This window comes from Pollicipes pollicipes, unplaced genomic scaffold (assembly GCF_011947565.3).
Source record: "Pollicipes pollicipes isolate AB1234 unplaced genomic scaffold, Ppol_2.1 Scaffold_6138;HRSCAF=7277_pilon_pilon_pilon, whole genome shotgun sequence".
Taxonomy (NCBI): domain Eukaryota; kingdom Metazoa; phylum Arthropoda; class Thecostraca; order Pollicipedomorpha; family Pollicipedidae; genus Pollicipes; species Pollicipes pollicipes.
Genome location: NW_023596818.1, coordinates 28,966,560 through 28,987,229, shown reverse-complemented (window position 1 = coordinate 28,987,229; position 20,670 = coordinate 28,966,560). Strand labels below are relative to the sequence as shown.

At 54.5% G+C, this 20,670-nt stretch overlaps 1 protein-coding gene across 1 annotated transcript; it reads right to left on the bottom strand.

The window, feature by feature from the left end:
* Positions 1-19,117: 19,117 nt before the first annotated feature.
* LOC119105788 (carbonic anhydrase) lies at positions 19,118-20,376 on the bottom strand. The gene is made up of 2 exons (XM_037229307.1): positions 19,685-20,376; positions 19,118-19,290 (listed from the first exon to the last, which is right to left on the bottom strand). The coding sequence occupies exons 1-2, from the start codon at positions 20,336-20,338 to the stop codon at positions 19,123-19,125; spliced, it is 822 nt and encodes a 273-aa protein (XP_037085202.1). The 5' UTR covers positions 20,339-20,376; the 3' UTR covers positions 19,118-19,122.
* Between the last annotated feature and the right edge of the window lie 294 nt (positions 20,377-20,670).

The following is a 20,670-nucleotide window of genomic DNA, read 5'->3' as shown; positions in this document are numbered from 1 at the left end:
AAAGGGACTTATCAGGCATGCGTCCCGACCTTTTTTTTTGCAACATGGTCCGTAACTGCCCGTTATTCGAGCCCTGATCTTCTCTGGAAAGGACACACAGGAGGAGATTGTTTTTTTTCTTTGTGTGCATGTACCAGTTTGCAGAAGTTCCGTGTAGGAGGGGCCGTGTTGCTGTTTTGGTGGCCGACCGTAGCCGCCGTGGACATATATGGGTCGAACATTGGTGCGATTAGTTGTCATTCCTTCAGGCCATGCTATCTCGTGTTCGGAGCCGTGACGCGTGGCTTACGAGCCATCGCGCTCGTGAGGACGTTCAGCTTAAATTCGTAAATATAAAATACAACAACAGCACAGTCGTGATTTAAGCTTTTGATTTAGACATCTGATGTTGGTGGTTCGACGTATTTCGTACTGACGGCTCCACTCTTCTTTCAGGTTGGGATCCACAGGCAATGATATCATAAGTTGATCAGTATTCTCGTGATGCGGTTGCTTTATTTGGTTTCTTGCTTTTGCTGCTTTTTTATGAGGCCTATATTGCGTGCTTGGCCCTGGCTCATCATCTGCCTGGCCACGTGTTAGATGGTAAACGACTTGCCTGATGGGAGTCAGTCATCATACACACAAAGTACACATGTTCAGAGCAATGATGCACTCTGGTCCGAGATTCGTCTTCTGGTGGCCAACTTGATCTGACCTAGTCATTACCCATCGAAACCAGGTGTTTGGTACATGGTGCGCATGCATGTTTCACGGATGGGACGTGGTTTATACCTGCGGGAATGCATTTGCGTCGTCTTAGCATGCTTGCCCATGTGCGCAGCAAATGCCGCTGGTAACGTACAGGCGAGTTCAAATGCATGGAGTTCCTGCGGTACGGGTGAGGGTAGATCCTGCTGGCCACGATGGCTCAAAAGTGCATCAAGTACAGCAAGCCTTTCAGAGTAATTGGGAACCTGTCAGCCATCGTCACAACATGCCGTCCAAAAGCTGTTTGCCCCCTGGCTGATGTAGCCGCTGTGCCATGTCTGACTCCGCCCCTTATCTTGGCAGCGGCTGTGCCATGTCTGACTCCACCCATACATTGGCAGCGGCTGTGCCATGTCTGGCTCCGCCCCATATGTTGGCAGCGTCTGTGTCATGTCTGGCTCTACCCCATGTGTTGGCAGCGGCTGTGCCATGTCTGACTCCACCCATACATTGGCAGCGGCTGTGCCATGTCTGGCTCTGCCCCATTATGCTTGGCAGCGACTGTGCATGTCTGGACTCTATCCCATGTGTTGGCAGCGGCTGTGCCATGTCTGGCTCCACCCCTTATGTTGGCAGCATCTGTGTCATGTCTGGCTCCGCCCCATATATTGGCAATGACAGTGCCATGTCTGGCTCTGCCCCATGTGTTAGCAGCGGCTGTACCATGCCAGCCCTTTCTTGGTTTTGCGCTTTGCATGTCACATCGGCATGTCCTATAATAGCTTTGGTCGTAGTAACTTTTTAGGTACAAGCGTCCGTTACTAAGGATGGAATTTTCCTCGGGCCGATAGGTCGTGTTATGCGACTGGAACACAATACAGGTCCTAACATATGGCAAGAACAGAGTTACCACGGCTGGTCGCGTGGTTGTCTGGCATCTCCTTTGGTGCCACTGTTGTGCTTCAACTGGCCCGCCCGTTTTCAAGAAATTTTGCGACAACCCGTCTGACCGGTGGTCACGGTCCACGTGACCGAGCGCTCGGCCCGGCTCCGTCGGGGCAGCCGGCAGCTTGTTTGGCTGACAGGTGGGGGGGGGGGGGGGGGGGGGGGGGGGGGCGTAGACGCCGGCATGGGCGACGCCCGCTTCGAAGCCTGGTCGTCGTCCTGCATTGTGTTTGTGAGTTCTCAGGAGCATCGGTTCATCTTTTGAAAACGTTCTGAGTACATCGCAAGACGTTCTACTGCGTGTCATTCGAGAACGCGTGTCGACCAGAACAGGCCCGAGAACGCAACAAGCAGCGTTGTGAAAGGAAGGGCTAGACACCATAGCTGCAAATTAGAATAACGCTCCCATGCAGTTCACTGGCTTCTGTTGTGCCTTCGAAAGACAGCAGCCAAGCAGAGGCGTAATCCTACGGAGGCGACGAGGGCGACTGTCCCCCCCCCCCCCCACAGCTCGACACACACACAACATACTCTCGCTTGCCACTCGCTAGCCTATAGCAAAATTGTAGAGGGTGCCGGTGGCGTCAGAGGCGTCCCGACAGACCAGCTGGTGGGCAGGAACACAGGGGCCACGGTCAGACATAGTATATAGCCTCCTCCCTCTAGCACCCAGACACCAGCTGGCTCCGTGGATGTTTCCATCGCTGTTGGTTCCGTTGTGGGGTAAATGTTTACGCCTGGACCGTTTGCGGAGGCTTGTTTCTATCATGCGTAAATTTTGATAGGTGCAAACAAACACTTGTAGTAAACAAACGTAAGCAAAGGCTAATGGCGCAATGGGGAAGCCGCTCACCTGCGTTTGCTTACGAAGTCGTTCATACCACGAATACTGCTAGTATATTTCTGTTTTCCCTTAGGTCTACCTGGCCCCAGCGTAACAAACAATTTCGCCCCTTCCCGATTTTCCCGTGTCACAAACACGGATGGCTAAGAAGTGCATGCGAAGTGAAGATGTAGACCACATTCTGACATTTTCGTAGAAACAACCAGTCACATGCGGTTACGAATACTCATGGTGCTGACGTTGGCCATCTACAAAGAAAAGTCACCATGAACTCTCCATCCGATCGACATGTGCGCAAATGTGTGCGAACAAAGTATTTAGAGGGCAGTGAGCATGTTTTGACAGTCTATCACGACACGGAAACCTCGGTCCTGAATCTACAATGGTGACAGTGCTTGCCAGTCGGCGGTGGCTGTAGCTGCTGCTGCTGCCGTGCTGCAGCTGCCCTCTGCGTCCCACCGCTGCCGGCGGTGGCTGTAGCTGGTGCTGCTGCCGTATTGCACCTGCCCTCTGCGCCCCACTGCTGCCGGCGGTGGCTGTAGCTGCTGCTGCTGCCGAGCTGCAGCTGCCCTGCGCGCCCCGCCGCCGCCGACGGCTGCCGAGGTCTGCTGCCATCGCGAGCCTCAGAGCTACAAAATATACCCGTCTCAGGCCGCACGTCTGTTCTGCACGAGGCGTACCATAGAAAGCGCTGCATTCAAAGCACCGGGCCTGAAGACGTCCACTGTGCTCGTGATCCTGGCTGGGCGGAAGTGAAACGTTTGCGTCTCCCCCCCCCCCCCCCCAGGCATTCCGCCGATGTTTGGGGGTCGCCACTCAGCTCGCTTCGGTGTCCCCGCCATCACGCCCCGCTCTGACTGTTATCACATTCGCTTCTCCTAATGTTCGCGCGGAGGTTGGCAGCGGTTCCTGGGCCCCTCAGTCGGCACCAACTAGCCCTCAGAACAGAGAACGCAATGCGAAAACAAACACCCGGAGCATCCACATTTCGCTTAGCGTCTTGCTTGTGGTTTCAGCTTGGGGTTTTGATGTTACGTTCTTACCGGGATGTTGTGGTTCTCAGGGGTACCACTGCGTGCGCCGTTGTACACAGCCCGCGGCACCGGAACGGGCGTGCCGCAGGCCACCCCGCCGACGGGGCGTTCGCTGGCCACCACGCCGGCGGGGGGTGGGCGGAGAGCTGGGGTTGTTTCATCGCGGGTGGCGGAGCAGCGGCCCGGGTCAGGGCGTCCGCCGGCCCAGACTGTTTGGTCTGGCCCACCGCCAGCCGGCCGCCGCCCGACTGCTGTCGCTTTTAGAATGGTCGGGCCTTACGATCAGACGGCATGGACACGTCTGTGACAGCCGAATTCCTGACTGGCTGTCCAGGGGTCACTGGATGGGGAGGGGGCGGGCACCAGCCCGCCGATCGGATGGTGACTAACACTCCGTGATAAGCACATGACACTCGATAAAAAGCACGTGGCGTTCTGTCAATACCGTGCACTTCGTACGCGACCGTAGAGCAAAGGGCGTCCCGCAGTGCTGAGCTATTCTCAGTGCGAGTGCTACCGCAGGCACAGCTGAAGCCATCTGACGATAGATGGCTGCACTGTCGCGCATGCCCGGCTGAGGCGGAGCCGCGGCCCTTCCTGCCGTCAGCTCGGCTACTCGAGGGCCAGCGTAGAGCGCCCCCTCCCCCTCTTCACACCTCGTCGCCGTACACTTTCGGCCGGCGCTGGAACGAGGTCAAGATCAGCTGGTGGGTGTGAGCGCGGCGGGGAGGACACGCCCGCCCGCCCGCAAACGGCAGTAGCTTCCACGGCTGTTGTGTCGCCCAGAGAAGGTCGCACACACCCTGTGTTGGGACAGAGGGGACCAAAAGCCAGCGGTTCCGACGTGTCCCAAGGTCAACGAGCGTGATCCGGCGGGGGGGGATGGTGGCCCTCTCTGTCCCCCTAAGGTCGCGAGGGACGCGAACGGACGGCGCGGGCGTGGGACGGCCGGTGGGTAGGTCATCCGTGGAGGCCGTGCGAGCTGTGTAGTATAGAGCCTTGAGAGGAACCAGGCAGGGCTGCCTGCCCCTGCCTGCATGATTACCTGAACTCTGCTTTGGTGAGGAGGGACCAAAAGAGTCCGGGAACTCGAAGCTTGGATCTGGTGTTCGCATCAGCGCCAGCACTCGCCATGCGCTCAGCGCAGCTGTACGATGATGAATTATTCCTCTCAGTCACACATTTTTTGACGTTCACGATTGGGTCATTACTTGGCGCTCTAAACACACGCTGTTCTGCATGCATGCTACATTCATTTATCATCTGGGGCAAGCCTGAATACGCATAACAAATGTGTATCCCAGATGTCAGGCAACAAACAGGCGTACGGTAGCCTGCATGCTGAGTGCAAGCAGGCTGGTTTTGTACGCACGTGACGGTGATAGCTGCAGACCTGAGCACCGGGAGCAGACAGGCAGGTTTTGTACGCACGTGACGGTGATAGCTGCAGACCTGAGCACCGGGTGCAGGCAGGGAGGTTTTGTACGCACGTGACGGTGATAGCCGCAGACCTGCGCACTGGGTGCAGACAGGCAGGTTTTGTACGCACGTGACGGTGATAGCCGCAGGCCTGCGCACTGGGTGCAGACAGGCTGGTTTTGTACGCACGTGACGGTGATAGCCGCAGGCCTGCGCACTGGGTGCAGACAGGCAGGTTTTGTACGCACGTGACGGTGATAGCCGCAGGCCTGCGCACTGGGTGCAGACAGGCTGGTTTTGTACGCATGTGACGGTGATAGCTACAGACCGTTGCGCGCTGTACTCTTACTTCAGTAAATACGTACCACCTACCTTCAAACACATCCTCATTTCTTCCAGGTCATATCAGATCAACGGTTTAAATTACTTCAGGCGGGTCTCTCCCGGACAAAAACACAGTTAAATATAGCATTTGCAGATAATACGTTCTGATGCCACTGTGCGTTTTGGATGCATTTTTACACAAAAGGGTGTCATTACTTGAGCCTAAAATGAGAGTCTGACGGCACGAAAAGTCACTGACCTAAGGTCACGTTTGTGTTCTTTTTTGTGCTGTATATGCGATCTTGTTGTGTGATTAGTAAGTTTCATTCATGGCATAAACATAACCGCGCCACATATTTATCGGCGGGTGGCAGCGGCACTGAAAGGTGACCAAAGGTCCCAAGTCGACATTGACCTCACGGTTTCATGTTTAGAGCTCTAGCACCACACGTTTGTTTTCATACAATTATAGACTAATCTGCCATTCCTTTTATATGCATGTAACATTCCGCCCACAAAGTCATTATATGCCACTGACCGAAACTGGAATTGCGATAGAACTGGCTTGATAGCTGGCTGAACACCAGCACTACCTAATGAGTGACTGACGACAGTACTGTGAATTATCAAATGGGACAGTCGCTAGCGGTTTTAAGCGATGAAGGCGATTTGTGTGTCAATTGTATACAGATTGGAAGACAGGATGGTAGACGAAAAAATATGACCTTTGCCTCGCAGCCAAACTCATAGATGTCCCAGCAAAAGTTAGCAGGATTCAATTAAGCTATCTTTTGTTTACGTTCTGTTTGTCGATAACACCGGTCAGCTGTTAGGCTGGTACGCCAAATGTGAGTTGGTGGAGAGCCCTGCCAATGCAATGATTAATTTTGCTCTGCACGATTTTCGTTGGTTCATGTACCGTCCTTACTGCGGTTAAATTTGTATAGATGCCATGGTTTCTTTTATGATTCTTTCAACTGTAGGTACTATTCATTACTGAAGTATTTCTCCCGGTGGGTGGGCCCAAATTTCTGCACTATCTGGCGTACAGTATTGTCAAGCTGCAAGGTGACCGGGCAATGACGGCTCATGAGAGCTGGAACAGGTGAATAAAAGGCAGCCTCAGGCAACCACACTTATTTCTAGACCACACATAGCCTTTACAAACATGTGCCACACACACACGTGAATGATGCAGTCCGACTTGTTAATAAACCCTTGCCATACAGAATATTTCATACAGCTGATAGTTGACCTGCATTTAGCTTTTGTCTGGGATATATATCCAATGTGGATGCTTCCCTGCGCAAGATCAATGATCCCATCTCCTTCTCACGCTGATACCTTTCCTCCATTCTCTCTCCACTCTCTCCACCGCGTCCGCACCGGCTCCTGGTCCCGGTGACGGGTGCCCAGCGGAGTTCGCCTCTCTCCACCGCTTCCGCACCGGCTCCTGGTCCCGGTAGCGGGTGCCCAGCGGAGTTCGCCTCTCTCCACCGCTTCCGCACCGACTCCTGGTCCCGGTAGCGGGTGCCCAGCCGAGTTCGCCTCTCTCCACCGCTTCCGCACCGACTCCTGGTCCCGGTGACGGGCGTCCAGCAGAGTTGCCTCTCTCCACCGAGTCCGCACCGACTCCTGGTCCCAGCGGAGTTCGCCTCTCTCCACCGCTTCCGCACCGACTCCTGGTCCCGGTGACGGGCGTCCAGCGGAGTTGCCTCTCTCCACCGAGTCCGCACCGACTCCTGGTCCCAGCAGAGTTCGCCTCTCTCCACCGCTTCCGCACCGATTCCTGGTCCCGGTAACGGGTGCCCAGCAGAGTTCGCCTCTCTCCACCGCTTCCGCACCGACTCCTGGTCCCGGTGACGGGCGTCCAGCGGAGTTGCCTCTCTCCACCGAGTCCGCACCCGACTCCTGGTCCCAGCAGAGTTCGCCTCTCTCCACCGCTTCCGCACCGACTCCTGGTCCCGGTGACGGGTGCCCAGCGGAGTTCGCCTCTCTCCACCGCGTCCGCACCCGTTCTCGTTCGGGTCGCCGGCGGCCGGCCGTCGCTGGAATGCGTGTTGTCGGACGCCAGGTTGGACCCCGCCCTCCGAAACCCGGGCCAGGCCGGACCGGACCGGACCGGACCGGACCTGTCTCGTCTGGGATCGGCGGGGAACACCCGTTCTCGCCACTGGGCGGACACTCTCAGCCTGAGATTGCGTTCCGGGAGTTGTACGTGTCGCAGCCTCTGCTAATGAGGGAGTCCATCGCCAGTTGATGGCCAGTAAGCCTATTGCATTTAAGAGCGCCACGCGCTGTTTGTGTGTTGACGCATGCAGTGTCCGTGTGTCTAGTCGCAGTTCAAGGTCGCCCGGCTCTGTTCCGGAGTGGTTAACTTGCAAATCAAGATGTTTTCGTCGTATTTGATCCGTCTAAATTACTTTTTTATTTTCTTTAATTGATAGTAGCAGATCCACCAAGAGCCGATCAGGAGCTGACGGAGAACATGCAGTGGGATCAAGAGGTCCGGGACACGGACTGAAGCGACTCTCAGTGCGCATGTGACCCTCCCCCGCCACGAGCAGCCACAGACGGTCAGACCTGAGAAGGGCATCGAACAGATGGCCAGACCTGATAAAGACATCCAACAGAGGTCAGGCTGGGGCAGGCCAGCCAACAGACGATCAGGCCTGAGAAGGGTACACAACGGAAGGTCATGCCTGACAAGGGCAGCCAACAGACGGTCAGACCTGAGAAAAGCAGCCAACAGGCGGTCAGGCTCGAGAAGGGCAGCAGACAGACCTTCGTACTGTGACGTTAGCAATTCTAGTCACCACATTGTAATACACCAGTCATGGGTAGGGCGGGCGAGCGCGGAGAGGACCAGCCCAGGCTTTTGGCATTGATCCCTCTGTGGCAAAAGCTATGTTGGCATACCCCCACCTAATATAGAACTCGCGTACCTCCTAACCAGGTCTGACGCTTAGCATGCTTTGCTTATCAATTCGTCGATGGTTGGCCTCAAAATAGGGCTGGCATTGAGTCAGGCCGACCCGGAGCACAAGCCCGGCCGCCGACGAAGGTGTGGGTCGAGCTGATACCGGCCGGGATCAGGAGACTTCGCGCAGACGGGTGCGGAATGCTCCATAAAAAATACCTCCGTGAAAATCGGCGTCTGTTCGTTGTAAGCGCCTTTTCCCTCACGTTGACATTTGAACCAAAAATGTGTCTTCCGTCCACCGAGGTGCGAAATTTCGCGACTGACGACGTGCACCGAACTTGAAATTTGAGGACGCTCGTGATGTTCCTTGACATGAGTTTGCACAGCTGCAATTTTCGAAGTGAAAATTAAGAAACCGATGGCGCAGTGAGCATATATGCCACGCGCGTCTGATTTGAAAAGAAAAAGTGCTGCATGTTGAAAGTTGCCCGGTCATGTTGAAGGCATTTCGGTATTGTTGAAAGTGACTGGATCATATTGAAATTGGCCGAGAATCCTTTCATGTCAATAGGTTTCCAATTACCAGAATGCCACCAGCGCGACGCGTGCAGCGTTCTTAGCTGTCAACCAGCTTATACAAGCTGGTCGCGATCTACGTGAACAAGCGGCCTTGCACCATTCCTCCTGGACCTTACATAGATACCTGGTGTAGAACGTGTCCGTCACAGAGCTGCCACTTTTTGACATTGCGAAAACACTCAAAAAGCTCCTCCCGCAATGAAATATAACTTGAATATTTCGATGAAACCTGCTAGCTTAACTGCATTTTAATTCTTTTTGCCATCCCTAATTGATGTGAAACACAAAACCCAATGCATAGTGCACTAGTACATCCTCACTGACGGCACAAAATATATATTGCCATGTAACATACTGTTGTATTTGCAAATCAGCCAATTTTCGTCACTCAATTGCCTTATTCACTGGCAACTTTGACTCTTTTATCTTTCAAGTCAAACAAAAATAATCGCATGTCCTTATGATAACGCAAATATCATCTTTGTGAACTTTGGTTCCGAAAGCCTGCAGAAACCGCACTGAATGTAACCGCTAACAGTTCTCCTGCCGTTTTGTTTTACTCGTGTTTTGGTGGGCTTGCGACTCGAAAGGGTGGCTCCAACGCGCGACCACAAACCAGCCCGCGACGAAGCATGGCGTGAGCCAGCCACGCATGTCAACTGGGTCAGGTGAAGCGGTTCCGTGTGCCGCACTGTGGCCGCGTTCAGCTCGCTCCGTGGGATGCCCGCTCAGCTTTGTCGAGGACGGGACGAGAGATACAAATGGGTGTGGGGTGCCATTGAGGTTATGTGCTTACTTCACGCTGTGATGGGCTTACAATTATTTGCACCGTTGACATGGTATTTTTCTCGTATTTGTCACAGATGCCTCAACTGAAAGGGTATTATCGATGATATTTACGAGATGCTCTCGGAGACGTTTCCCATTGTTGTCTTCTCCACTGGCACGGGGCCGTCTCGTGGCCGCACACGGTAGACATGCAGTGTCCCTCACGGGCTACAGGATGACAACAAGGCAGAGCGAATACAAGCTAAACAACGCGCACATCGCGTCGCCGACCTTGACCTAGAACGTCCGTGTAGACGCCGTGGACGCAGCTGGTGCGACGGAACCAGTCCACGGTGAACCAGTCACCTGATATCGAGGTTCATGGACAGCCTGGCATTCGTCGGACGAATCGCCAGAGGCCGATCGGCTGGAGGGACGGGGGGGGGGGGGGGAAGCAGCAGCTAAGTATATGAGGGAGTAAAATCTACTTACTAAAATCTGCAAAACGACTTATTATGGACAAAAACGCGCGCCATTAGATCAGTGCGCATGTAAAATCAGAAAAGGACAATCTCAAAAATGTTCTAGATTGGGTACGGGCGTATCTCTGAAGAAAAACGCGGGGCATTTGGATATTGAAGTCTCCCACGTTGAAGCTCAAGTGCATAGGAAGACAGCACCGGAGTTTTCGTTCACGGTAATCATACATCATTTCGCTATGCGGCCAGTGCCTTGAGTTCACGGAAAGGAATGAACCATGTGCATTTGCTCATGAGACTGCATGCAGCCCACAGACCATGTAACACCACCGCCATAAGACGTGATGCAGTCAAATATGCTCATGAGACTGCATGCAGCCAACAGACCATGTAACACCACCGCCATAAGACGCGATACAGTCAAATATGAAACAACTGAACCAAAAGTTAGTGATGCGCCCATAGTGGTGCCGGGATGTGAAGGCACGATTTTAAATACTGGCCTCAATAGTGGTGGGAACAGACGAATCGAAGTGGGCGAGTTTCATCTGCTTCAGGAAGCGGTGTGTGACATCCGCGTAAACAAACTAACGCTCAGGCATATATTCAAGAGAACTATGGTGGGACGAATGGTGCAACGTTTTCCTGATGGTGGGACTAATAGTGCGACGTTTCCCTGATGGTTTGCACGAATGGCACGGCGTTTTCCAAGTGCCCGTTTTGCGGCGCTATTCAGGGCGAGCTAACCACACCACCTTTGGGTTCAGTTTGAACCGTTACCTGGACTAGTTAGTGCCTCCTAATTAGTTAGTTGTTGGGTTTTAAGGGTGCGTCAATTGCACTGGTTATTTGCACGAAGTAAGTGTATTCAATTCCGAAACAAATTTAAGAGGTGATGAGCAAAGATCAGCAGTTTCCGTAAGACCCTTGAATGGCAGTCCAAGCAGGAGCAGAAAAGGCTTCTCAACGCCTGCTAACCACAGACCACCGTGGCTATTCAATAAGTTCGTTGAGTTAGTTAGAAACTGACTGGGAATTATATCAGTCCCCTGTTACTTTACTATCTGTCATGCCTTAACCAGTGGAGACCTGAATACTTGATTTGCTTTTTTTTGTTAAACGCTCCGTGCGTCTAATCTAGAATATTCAAAATACTTTTTTAGCCTTGATTTTCCGTTTGTTAACATATGTGTTCACGCGTTTTAACCCCTCAGGACTTGAGCTGACATTTTCACCCCACCCCGCTGTGTATGCTACAGCACATGTTCATGGTATATCATGGTATATCATGTGTTCCGTTTTTCACATGGTATATCATGTTCTCCGTGTAATCTAGAGGAAGGCATGACATATGGGGGAACATGAACAGCTTCGTCTATGCCGTTTCCACAGGATTAATTTTTTGCATGAACGTAACTATGCAGTGTCTTCGCCAGTTTCGAGGCAGGCGAGTGTGCTCAGGTGTGCTCCAGTACGCTGGAAGCTGTAGGTTTTTGTCAGGCTTGATTCCTAGCGCCAAGCGGTGGTCGCCACTCCCCTTACAAGTCGTCTCTGTCGATCAGGTGCAGCTGCAGAATAAAGACATAGCTTGTGCCGCGGCTTCTGGCCACCTCCGATCCCTACCCTGCGGTGTGCCCTGGCCCTGCGGTGTGTCGTGACCACCTCCGATCTCTGCCCTGCGATCTGCCGTGGTCACCTCTGATCCCTCCCACACGGTGTGCCGTGGCCACCTCCGATCCCTCCCATACGGTGTACCATGGTCACCTCCGATCCCCCCCACACGGTGTGCCGTGGCCACCTCCGATCCCTCCCCTGCGGTGTGCCGTGTTCACCTCCGATCCCTCCCATACGGTGTGCCGTGACCACCTCCGATCCCTCCCCTGCGGTGTGCCGGTCCCGGCCCCGCCGCGCAAGGGAGCTGCTTCATCCCGATGGGGGTTTCCGTGCCTCCTAACCGGAGATTACGCCGTGGATCGTCCGAACGCGGACCTCTGCTGTGACGCAGTGGTCAACAGTAGAGTGCGGATGTACCGTCGAGCTATCCAGACTGGGATTTATGGAAATGTGAGACTAATCGTGGCGGTATTTCCGACTCTTGACTTCCAGCCAGGACCGGTTCCAAAGCCGCGAAGGCTCCTGGATTTGTACGATGTCTGGTAGCTGTTTGTTCGCCGGTTTAGCTGGCGTCATGATTGTAAAAATATTCCAACTGAAATGAAATGAAATCTACGCCAGGACCTTCTACCCGTATGAGCGAACATGGATGCTTCCCTCTCATAACTGGTGGCTTTAATTCAGTGATGCCTTGTTGATTGATGGCAAATCAAGACGAGAAGTAACCATATATAAAATTCGTGCATGGGCATCGATACAGAGGGAAACAATCACTTTTCGTAAAAGTTTGACATAAATGGGATGTTCATGCGTGGATAAATCGGGCTAGAAAATGTCTGACCTACCAATGTCTTGTAGTTTCCAACGTCTTGGTCTCGGCCCAACTTATATAACCTGCTATGTTGCACTTGTCACAGACCCATGCACCTGTGCTCACATACATACATTGCAAAAAATATCTAACATGCCATCCGTCAAATTCCATACCATGCCGAGTCCGCAAACGCCTCGTGTTGCGCACTAGGCTTCGCGATTTGTTTTTAGATAACGTGAGGCTCGTACCTGAAGAGCTGCTGGGTCTTATGCGCGACAGGCGCTGCGGTCGTGGTCAGAGTTGTCACTGTCTTAAGTCGACGGTGGGCTGAGCCAATATAGTTGGTCTAACTTACACTCAAATCCTGATTTTTCCCTGCTTTCGTTCACTACTTTGATACGCGTCTCCGATGTCAAAATTAAGATTAAAAATGGTCGATTTTAACACTGTTTTGACGTTGAGAAGTGACTTCCCATTAAAAGACGATGTGATGATAATCATGATGACGATAGAGATAGTGATGCATTTAGGAACTACCGTACCAGCAGTTGATACTGGTTGCAATTCATTCGCCAAGTATTCCTCTTTTGTTCCTATGCTTAGAGGGGTGAGGGGGGGGGGGGGGTTAAAAAAAACATTGAAGAGATCAATTCAGCATTAAGGGAAGGTGGGAACGAGCGAGGGGGGGGGGGGCTCAGACCCTCCCGCAAATATACAAAGAGTGACACCCCCGGTTCCAGTACTCCGACAGCAAACCGCGGCGCTAAACAGGAGGGTCAGACCAGATTTCGGGGAGCGGTGTTCGTGAGCCATGACGGGGTTATGGTCTGTACAAGACAATGATGCTCAGTTATCAATGACCTGTCACAGATTTATTGCAATACCAGCGCCAGCTCCATCCCCTGGAAGCAAAAACTCTCTTGCCAGGCTACTTCGGGAAATATTCTGAACTGCGTGGACGGCGCATTCGTAGTGTCTGCAGCTCTACTTTGCACAGACCTATAGTCCAGACGCTGTCCGGAAAAGCTCCGGAATGTGATTGCAAGTGAAGGGTTTTAGTCCTCGTCTGCCACAGGCTGCCATATTTTCGTAAAGCTGCTTTTTCCAGGCAACGCAAACGTGGTCAAATCATTCGAACAACTTAAGTCTGTCCAGACGTCGCTTGCAGGCATAAAATTGGCCAGCATTCTCTGATAGTTCTCTGCGATCACGACACTCACTAGAAATAGCCTCGAACCAACTCAATCTTTGTGTGTCGACGAGATTTACGGTGTAATGTGTCGTGTGAAGTATGGTGAGTTCAGAGCTCTTTTGTTGACAGTTATCGACCTTCATATGTTAGGAGTTACGGTTCATCGACTTTTTACCACGTATGTAGGCACGCTTAACACTAAAAAACACTTTTACACCTACGTAGTGACTAGATAGCATTCGTACAAGACAAGCATCCATAGTGTGCGGTCCAAACGCTCTTGTTATGCGTCTGTGCTTACATGGCTGAGACGTTGCAGACATCTCCTTTGTATAATTCACAATTTTTGGGTGCAAAATGATGCATCCAAAACTGAATTGAGCTTGGCTAGAGTGCGTTCACTATGAAATCACACGCTGAATGTAACTTTGAATAAGCCTTTGGAATGTTTTCGAGCTTCATCCAAACGACATATACCGGCTTCGCTCCTACGAAGACGTCTGGTGATTGCATGCCAAGCCGCTGCGCTGCTACGTTTCCTGGGCTGTTTGGCGAGATAACCAAGTTCAGCAAGCTTACAACTTATCATTGGGTGGTACCGTCGCGTCTCCCAGACGGCCGAGTGGCGTTTATTGGTGTCTGACCTGTGCCCCGTGTTGACACACACCGTCCTCAGTGCCGATCTGATCGTGTTTATCACGGGCTTGATCGCCGCCAATTGGCACCTGTAATCTACTGGCCCTGCTACTCCGATACCGAACACGGCCGTCAGCGGTCTCCCCCACTCAGTAGCCGCGCCTGTAAGGCGTACACAGTGAGCTACGCCTTCCGCAAACTTGTCTGGGACGTACCCCAGGACACAGCGAAGCCGCCGCATCCACCTGTAAGTAGTGTGTTGGGTTGAATGTTGACTATGGCAAGCGCCCCATCCGCCCGGCCACCTGGCGAATGGTGAACGTGTGTGGGTTTATCTCTGAGCCGTAGCTTTTCTAACTGGCCCTCCACGTCGCTTCCACTGGGTGTACCGTGCGTGGAGCTGACACGACGTCCAACGGATCAAGCGCGCTGCTTCGTGGCATGAAGACGCGAAGTGAGCATACTAGCTGAGCTCACGTTTGTCTGATTGATCAGAATGACTCCTTCAGTTGACTTAAGTTTGCTCAATTGAGCTGGAGCTTGTCCAGGTCACTGAGCGTGCTCTGCGTGCGGTCGTCCTGCGATGCGTGTGAAGCTAAGCCGTTGTTTGCGTGATAGGCCGACCACGTTGCTAAGGCTGCAGCTCTCCAGACCGGCTCCATTTTGCAGCGCCGTCCGTCCTTCCCCGGGTCGGAGGCTCGGCCGCGCGCGGAGCATCTGCTCAGTGGCGCGGCCAGGATCCCGCCCAGGAGAAGCAAACTCGAGTCATAGGGAGCCCCTTCCAGTGAACGGGAGCCCCTTCATAATGTAGGAGCTCTGTGTTCGGAATCGGGAACGCTTTTAGGCTCGAGATCCTTTTATTAAACTGTCTGTGTGACCCTCTATGGATGTTTTAAGAAACCTTGTGTCATAAACTGCCAAAAAGTGCTTTGGCCTTTGGCTCTAAGGGTCCACCACCTCCAAGAAGGAGAGAGGTGATGATCCTTAACACAAGTCACCATGGTCCCTTGCATGCGGTCCAAGTGTTCCACTCATTTGACCACTTCCTTTAAAAGATTATCGAGTGGGCTGGCGGGAAAAGTCGGCCGGGGGGGGGGGAGACATTCCAATTCAATGCGATATGACAACCCTGATGGCGCCCTACAAGCAGCATCCATCGCCTTAAATGACAGCGTTCGGTGCAGCTCAGCTGCGCGTCTTTGAAAACCCTCCGCTGGTCACTACACCACATCAATGCTGAATTCGCGGCGTCCCAAGGCTCTGCGCCTCTAAATAAAGCCGCTCTCCTTGACATTAGGCAAATCAGGGAATCTTGCAGAGGGCTTCGAGCATACGACCTAATGTGGTTCGTATAATCTGCTTGACGGTGCCTGAGCTCAGGGAATGACTGGTGTTCAGGCGCAATTGCACATTTACATGACGTCTACTTCCTGTCCGTGCTTTCCATTTAGGCACGCTGTACTACTAGTGGCCCTAGGGCAGACAGATGCACGTGCTCCCCCTCTCTCTCCCTGGCCCACATGCGTAAGGCCGGGCAAGTTCTATCGTGCTGGAGCCGCTGCCTACTGAGTAACGAAGCTGGGTCGAACCAGTCAGGGGCTGTTAACTCGACCGCTCCGGTCGCTACTGTTCCAGCCGCCACCGAGCTCCAGCACTGTCAGCTCTAGCCGCCACTGAGATCCATCACTGTCAGCTTTAGCTGCCACTTAGCTCCATCGCGGTCAGCTCCAGCCGCCACTGAGCTCCATTTCTGTCAGCTCCAGCCGCCACTTAGCTCCGGCACTGTCAGATCCAGCTGTCACGTAGCTCTGGCACTCTCAGCTCCAGCTGCCACCGAACTCCAGCACAGTCAGCTCTAGCTGTCGCTGAGATCCGGCACTGTCAGCTCCAGCCGCCACCGAGCTCCAGCACTGTCAGCTCTAGCTGCCACGTAGCTCTAGCACTCTCAGCTCCAGCTGCCACCGGGCTCCATCACTGTCAGCTCTAGCTCTCACCGTGCTCCGGCACTGTCATCTTAGCTGTCACCGTGCTCCGGTGCTGTCATCTTTAGCTGCCGCTTAGCTCCAGCACTGTCAGCCCCAGCTGTCACTGAGCTCTAGTAATGCGGACCCAGTTTAATATCGTCCTTTAAATCAGTCTTCTCGAGTTACTTTTTGTAGGCCCGGTATTCCGAATCTCTGTCTTCGGCTGCTGCAGTGCTCCGGCACAATCATATCCGGCTGTTACTGTGCCTTGCACCGTTAGCTCCGGTTATTACATTGCTCTAGGACAGCCTTCTCCGGCTGCTGCTGGGATCCGGCGTGGTCTTACGCGGTTGTTACTTTGCCAAAGCACCGTCGCGTCTGGTCGTAACGGTGCTACAGCGGTGCCATCTCCGACCCTTGCTGTGCTCCAGCACGCTCTCCTCCGGTTGTTGCAGCCCGCCAGTCGTGGCGTTTTTCAGACACGTCACACAGATTGCTATTGGGACCAACCAAAGACGGGTACTTTTCGACCAGATGAAAAGAAAGATCGATTTGATCGCCGCTCCAGATTCACTTTGGAAAACATTTGGGGTGGGGCTGCGACGGAAGGTTGCTGACTAGCACTAACGCCGGAAGATGAACAAGTAAATGGAAGCGAAAGAAGGCATGTAGTTTGACATTTCCTGCGCAAATTGACGGTTCAGCCTTCACGTGAGGTTGGTCACATTTTCGGCTGGCCAACAGCTGAACTAAACCAACTATCATCACCTCTGCTGCATTGATCCCAGGACAATCTTGCTCCGTTTAAATTATGCCAGGTTTTCGCAAGTTTTTTACCGGTCTTTCGGACAGGGTGTTAGCAATGCACCCCAAGTTCGTGGCCTGCTGCCAACTGCGCACAATGAGAGCCGGGATGCTGCTGTTTGTGGTGGGCTTTGCGCAACCGGACCTGTTCTGTACAGATCGAGAGATAATTCTCCACGTAGGGTCGGCGGCATCCCCGCCGGGTAGCGCGGTAGTGGCTCAAGGTCGCCCCACGAATGGGAGACGCCCTTCTGGGCTGCTGGACTGAACAGGTGACGTGGTGAGATGCACACCGCACGTGGTGTATGGCTGGACGGCGGGACTGCGAGCTCTACTTGCACCCCTTTGTACCTGCCCTTGTGTCGGGTTCGTATGCATTGAGTTGACAGCTGGAAGTGAACGTGGCAGGCGCACCCGGGCCGCTACATAACAATATCTCGGCGAGCAAATAACCTGTCTGATAGTCATCTACGTCCCTTGCAAAGCTCGTCCTCTAAACATGCAGCCTGCACCATTGCTGTATTGCTGTCAGAGGACAAGCCCGTCGGCGTTAAGCCAATGCGCGCAAGATATTCCATACAGAATGGTGATCTGACAGTGCTTTTCAAAGTTTACGCCTTTCGGGAATTCGTCTGGTTTACGAACATTCTTTTTCTCACAATTTTCCGATAGACGATTCAATTACATAGGCCGTAAGGCATTGAAAGGCTTTATGTACCTAAGTTCGAGCGAATTAGAGACGCGAGCACCAGCGCATAAACTCTCATCTCAGCGTCACTGGTATCTCATGCGCCTCGTATACTGCGAATCGCGCAATAATCACGGGCTCCTCGCAAACGTCCCGAGCTACGCTGCAGACCAGCGCGTTCCATTCCACCGCTGATCCTGGAATGTCGTGAGCAGTGATCCCGGATCCCGAATGACGGCATGTGGTGGCGTCAGGATCTCTGAAGTTGAACCCTCGTTCAAGCGAAAGGGCGAGGCTCGCAACCTACGCAGCTGATATTGGTTTCGCGCGGCGCGGCGTCAACGCGATTCCAGGACCGTGCTGTATTGTGCGTGGTGCTGTACAACGTGGATAGCAAAGCAGGTCCTCACTGTTTCAGCAGGCACCGGCCGCGGTCATCTAAATAACAGCAGAGGGGCGAAGCACGGTCGAAGCAGGGATTCACGCGTCTGTGAGAAGTGACTACGAAAATACATGGCTGGCCCGCTGGGCCGCCCCACGCTTCCGCCGTACGCTCCTGCACCATCAACGACACCTGCGTCTTCCCGCCCTGCAGCAGTGTCGTGGAAGGCGAATGTAGCGTGTCGAACCGCCACAACATTTGTGCATTGTGGGCATAACGCCTCGTGACGGCTGCGTAACACGTGCCATCCAACAATGCAAAACACTGCCGAAGCGGGGGCGCCTGCGGGCACACCCCACGGCCAACTTTGAGGCGAAGGCACTAGCTACTCCTTACAGTTTACACACTGCGAACCCGTCGGTATTCATCGCCGGGATGTCAAGGTAATAAAGCTAGTCTACACTGACATTATTTAGGGGTCGCATTCGATACTACGCAGCCATTGCATAACATTATACTAAACTAAATATTATCCCCTGGGGCGACCAACAACAGCGCCTCGAGCACTCTTAACAGACGCCAATAACTTGATCCAGCACACGTGGTCCTTCTAGCGATTTCGTCGACCTGGTTTCAGCGATCTGACATGCACAGCGCAACCGGGTAGCGTCGCTGTGACCTGACCCCGGCCTCTGCTCACCGCCGCGACCGGAGCGGGAGGAGACGCTGTGCACAGAGGCGTGCCAGTCCTGTGACATTTCCACCCCCGTTAACTCTTTTTGTGGCGTGACCTGGTGGCCGAAAGCCTCGTGAACGCCACGAACGGAGAGGCGGGAGGCTCTGCACACGGTGACCCGTCCCGCCTCGAGTGTCGTCCCTTTGGCCAGCTGACCCCGCTGCCTGGCGGCGCCCGGCAGGCCGTCTCAGTGCCGGGAACGGAGCGACAGAGCGGCGCTGCGCCCGGCGGGCCGCCTCAGTGTCGGGACCGGAGCGACAGAGCGGCGCTGCGCCCGGCGGGCCGCCTCAGTGTCGGGTCCGGAGCGACAGAGCGGCGCTGCGCACGGTGCGCGACCCGATCTGCAGTGGCGGCCGGAAGTTGTCGGCGATGACGCCGTCGTCATCGTCGCTGTCGTCGGCCGGCGCGCTGTCGCACGGTCGCCTCTTCAGGTGCCGGAACTGGTCCAGCTGATCCTGCCGGGTCAGAGCAGGGTCAGCGCTGCGTGACGTCACAGGTCGGCGCGGGACGGGTGGGCGTCTTCGCGAAGTGATGTCAGAGGAGGGCTTACGGCAGGTAATGCGATTAGGGATAAGGCGTCGGCCGGAGGCTGGAATGTCGTCAACGAGGCACAGAAAAAGAGCGGCTGATATATCGCTTGTCCGCCGAGAAAACAAGCTACATCATGCGTGATGATCGCTGCCGCGTGTAAAGGAAACGACCGCAGACAAAATACTACTCGCACGAAATACGGGGACACCCCGTAGCACATGCGAAGCCATATGGAGGCTACAAAGCCGGCCGCAGGAAAGCGCCGCTCACGGGACCTGCGACCTGATGAGCTCGGCTCGTTGCAAACGACCTGTATACCTGCGAGATGGTGACGGGCTGGCTGAAGACTATCCAGGTGACGCTCTCGTACAGCGGTGGTGTGGTGAGAGAGCCCTCGTACGTCCAGTAGCGCGTCGTGTCTGGCAGGAAGAGGTCCGGGTCGGTGGCGGCGATTCGTACGCTGCTGCCGGCGAACTGGATCGTCGACAGGCTGTCGGTGACTTTGCGCAGCTCGGGGTTCTCGGCGCCGATCTCCAGCAACAAGCCAATGACGGCCAGGCCGTCCTCCTTATCGGCGGCGGCGGCGAAGCTGCCGTAGCGTTTGTTGAAGTGCACCAGGTGCAGCTCGGCGGCGTAGCGGCGGCCGTCGACGGTGTGCTCGGAGCCGCGCTCGTTCTGCCGGCCCCAGTGGCAGTGATACTGCGCCAGTTCGTACTCGCCCTGCAGCGGGCCGCCGCTGATCGTCGAGCTGCCCGAGTCGAAGTCGACGCGCCAGCCGGTGCCGGTGTTGGTGAGCGGCTGCGGCGCGGCCGGCTCGTATCGGATCACCAGCGGCTGCTGGTCGATGGCGCGGTCGGACAGCGTCGTTGCAGTCTCGATGTTGATAGGCGACTGGCGCTGGCCGCCGCCCAGTGGGAATCGACTCACCCACGTATCCGGCCCGTTCTTGGTGCTGTAGCCCCAAGAGGTCATGGTTCCGTTGCGTGCGTGCGTGTATGCTTTGCGGTCGGCGCGCGCGGCAGCACTGACCCGGCCCGCCCGGGCGCCGCTCTCTTGACGGCGCCGCACGCGCCTCGGGCGGTCACGGAGCGATGCTGGCGACATCTAGAGAGGCTGCCGGGCCGCCAGGTCGGGGCACGCCCCGCGCCTTGTCGCGTGACCACAGCTGGAAGTCGGGTGACTCATGTGACCACCTCAAAGGAGAGGGGAGAGGCCGCATGGATCGCAAAGCTGGGAAGCGGTTGTACGCTAAGCTAGTTTGTCTCAAGATCGGCTGCAGCGGCTGCAATGCGTCCTTGCCGCTA

Coding starts and splice junctions, on each gene's coding strand:
- LOC119105788 (XM_037229307.1), bottom strand. CDS start 20,338: ATGACCTCTTGGGGCTACAGCACCAAGAACGGGCCGGATACGTGGGTG. Junction 19,291..19,684: donor AGCCCGTCACCATCTCGCAG/GTATACAGGTCG, acceptor CTGACCCGGCAG/GATCAGCTGGACCAGTTCCG.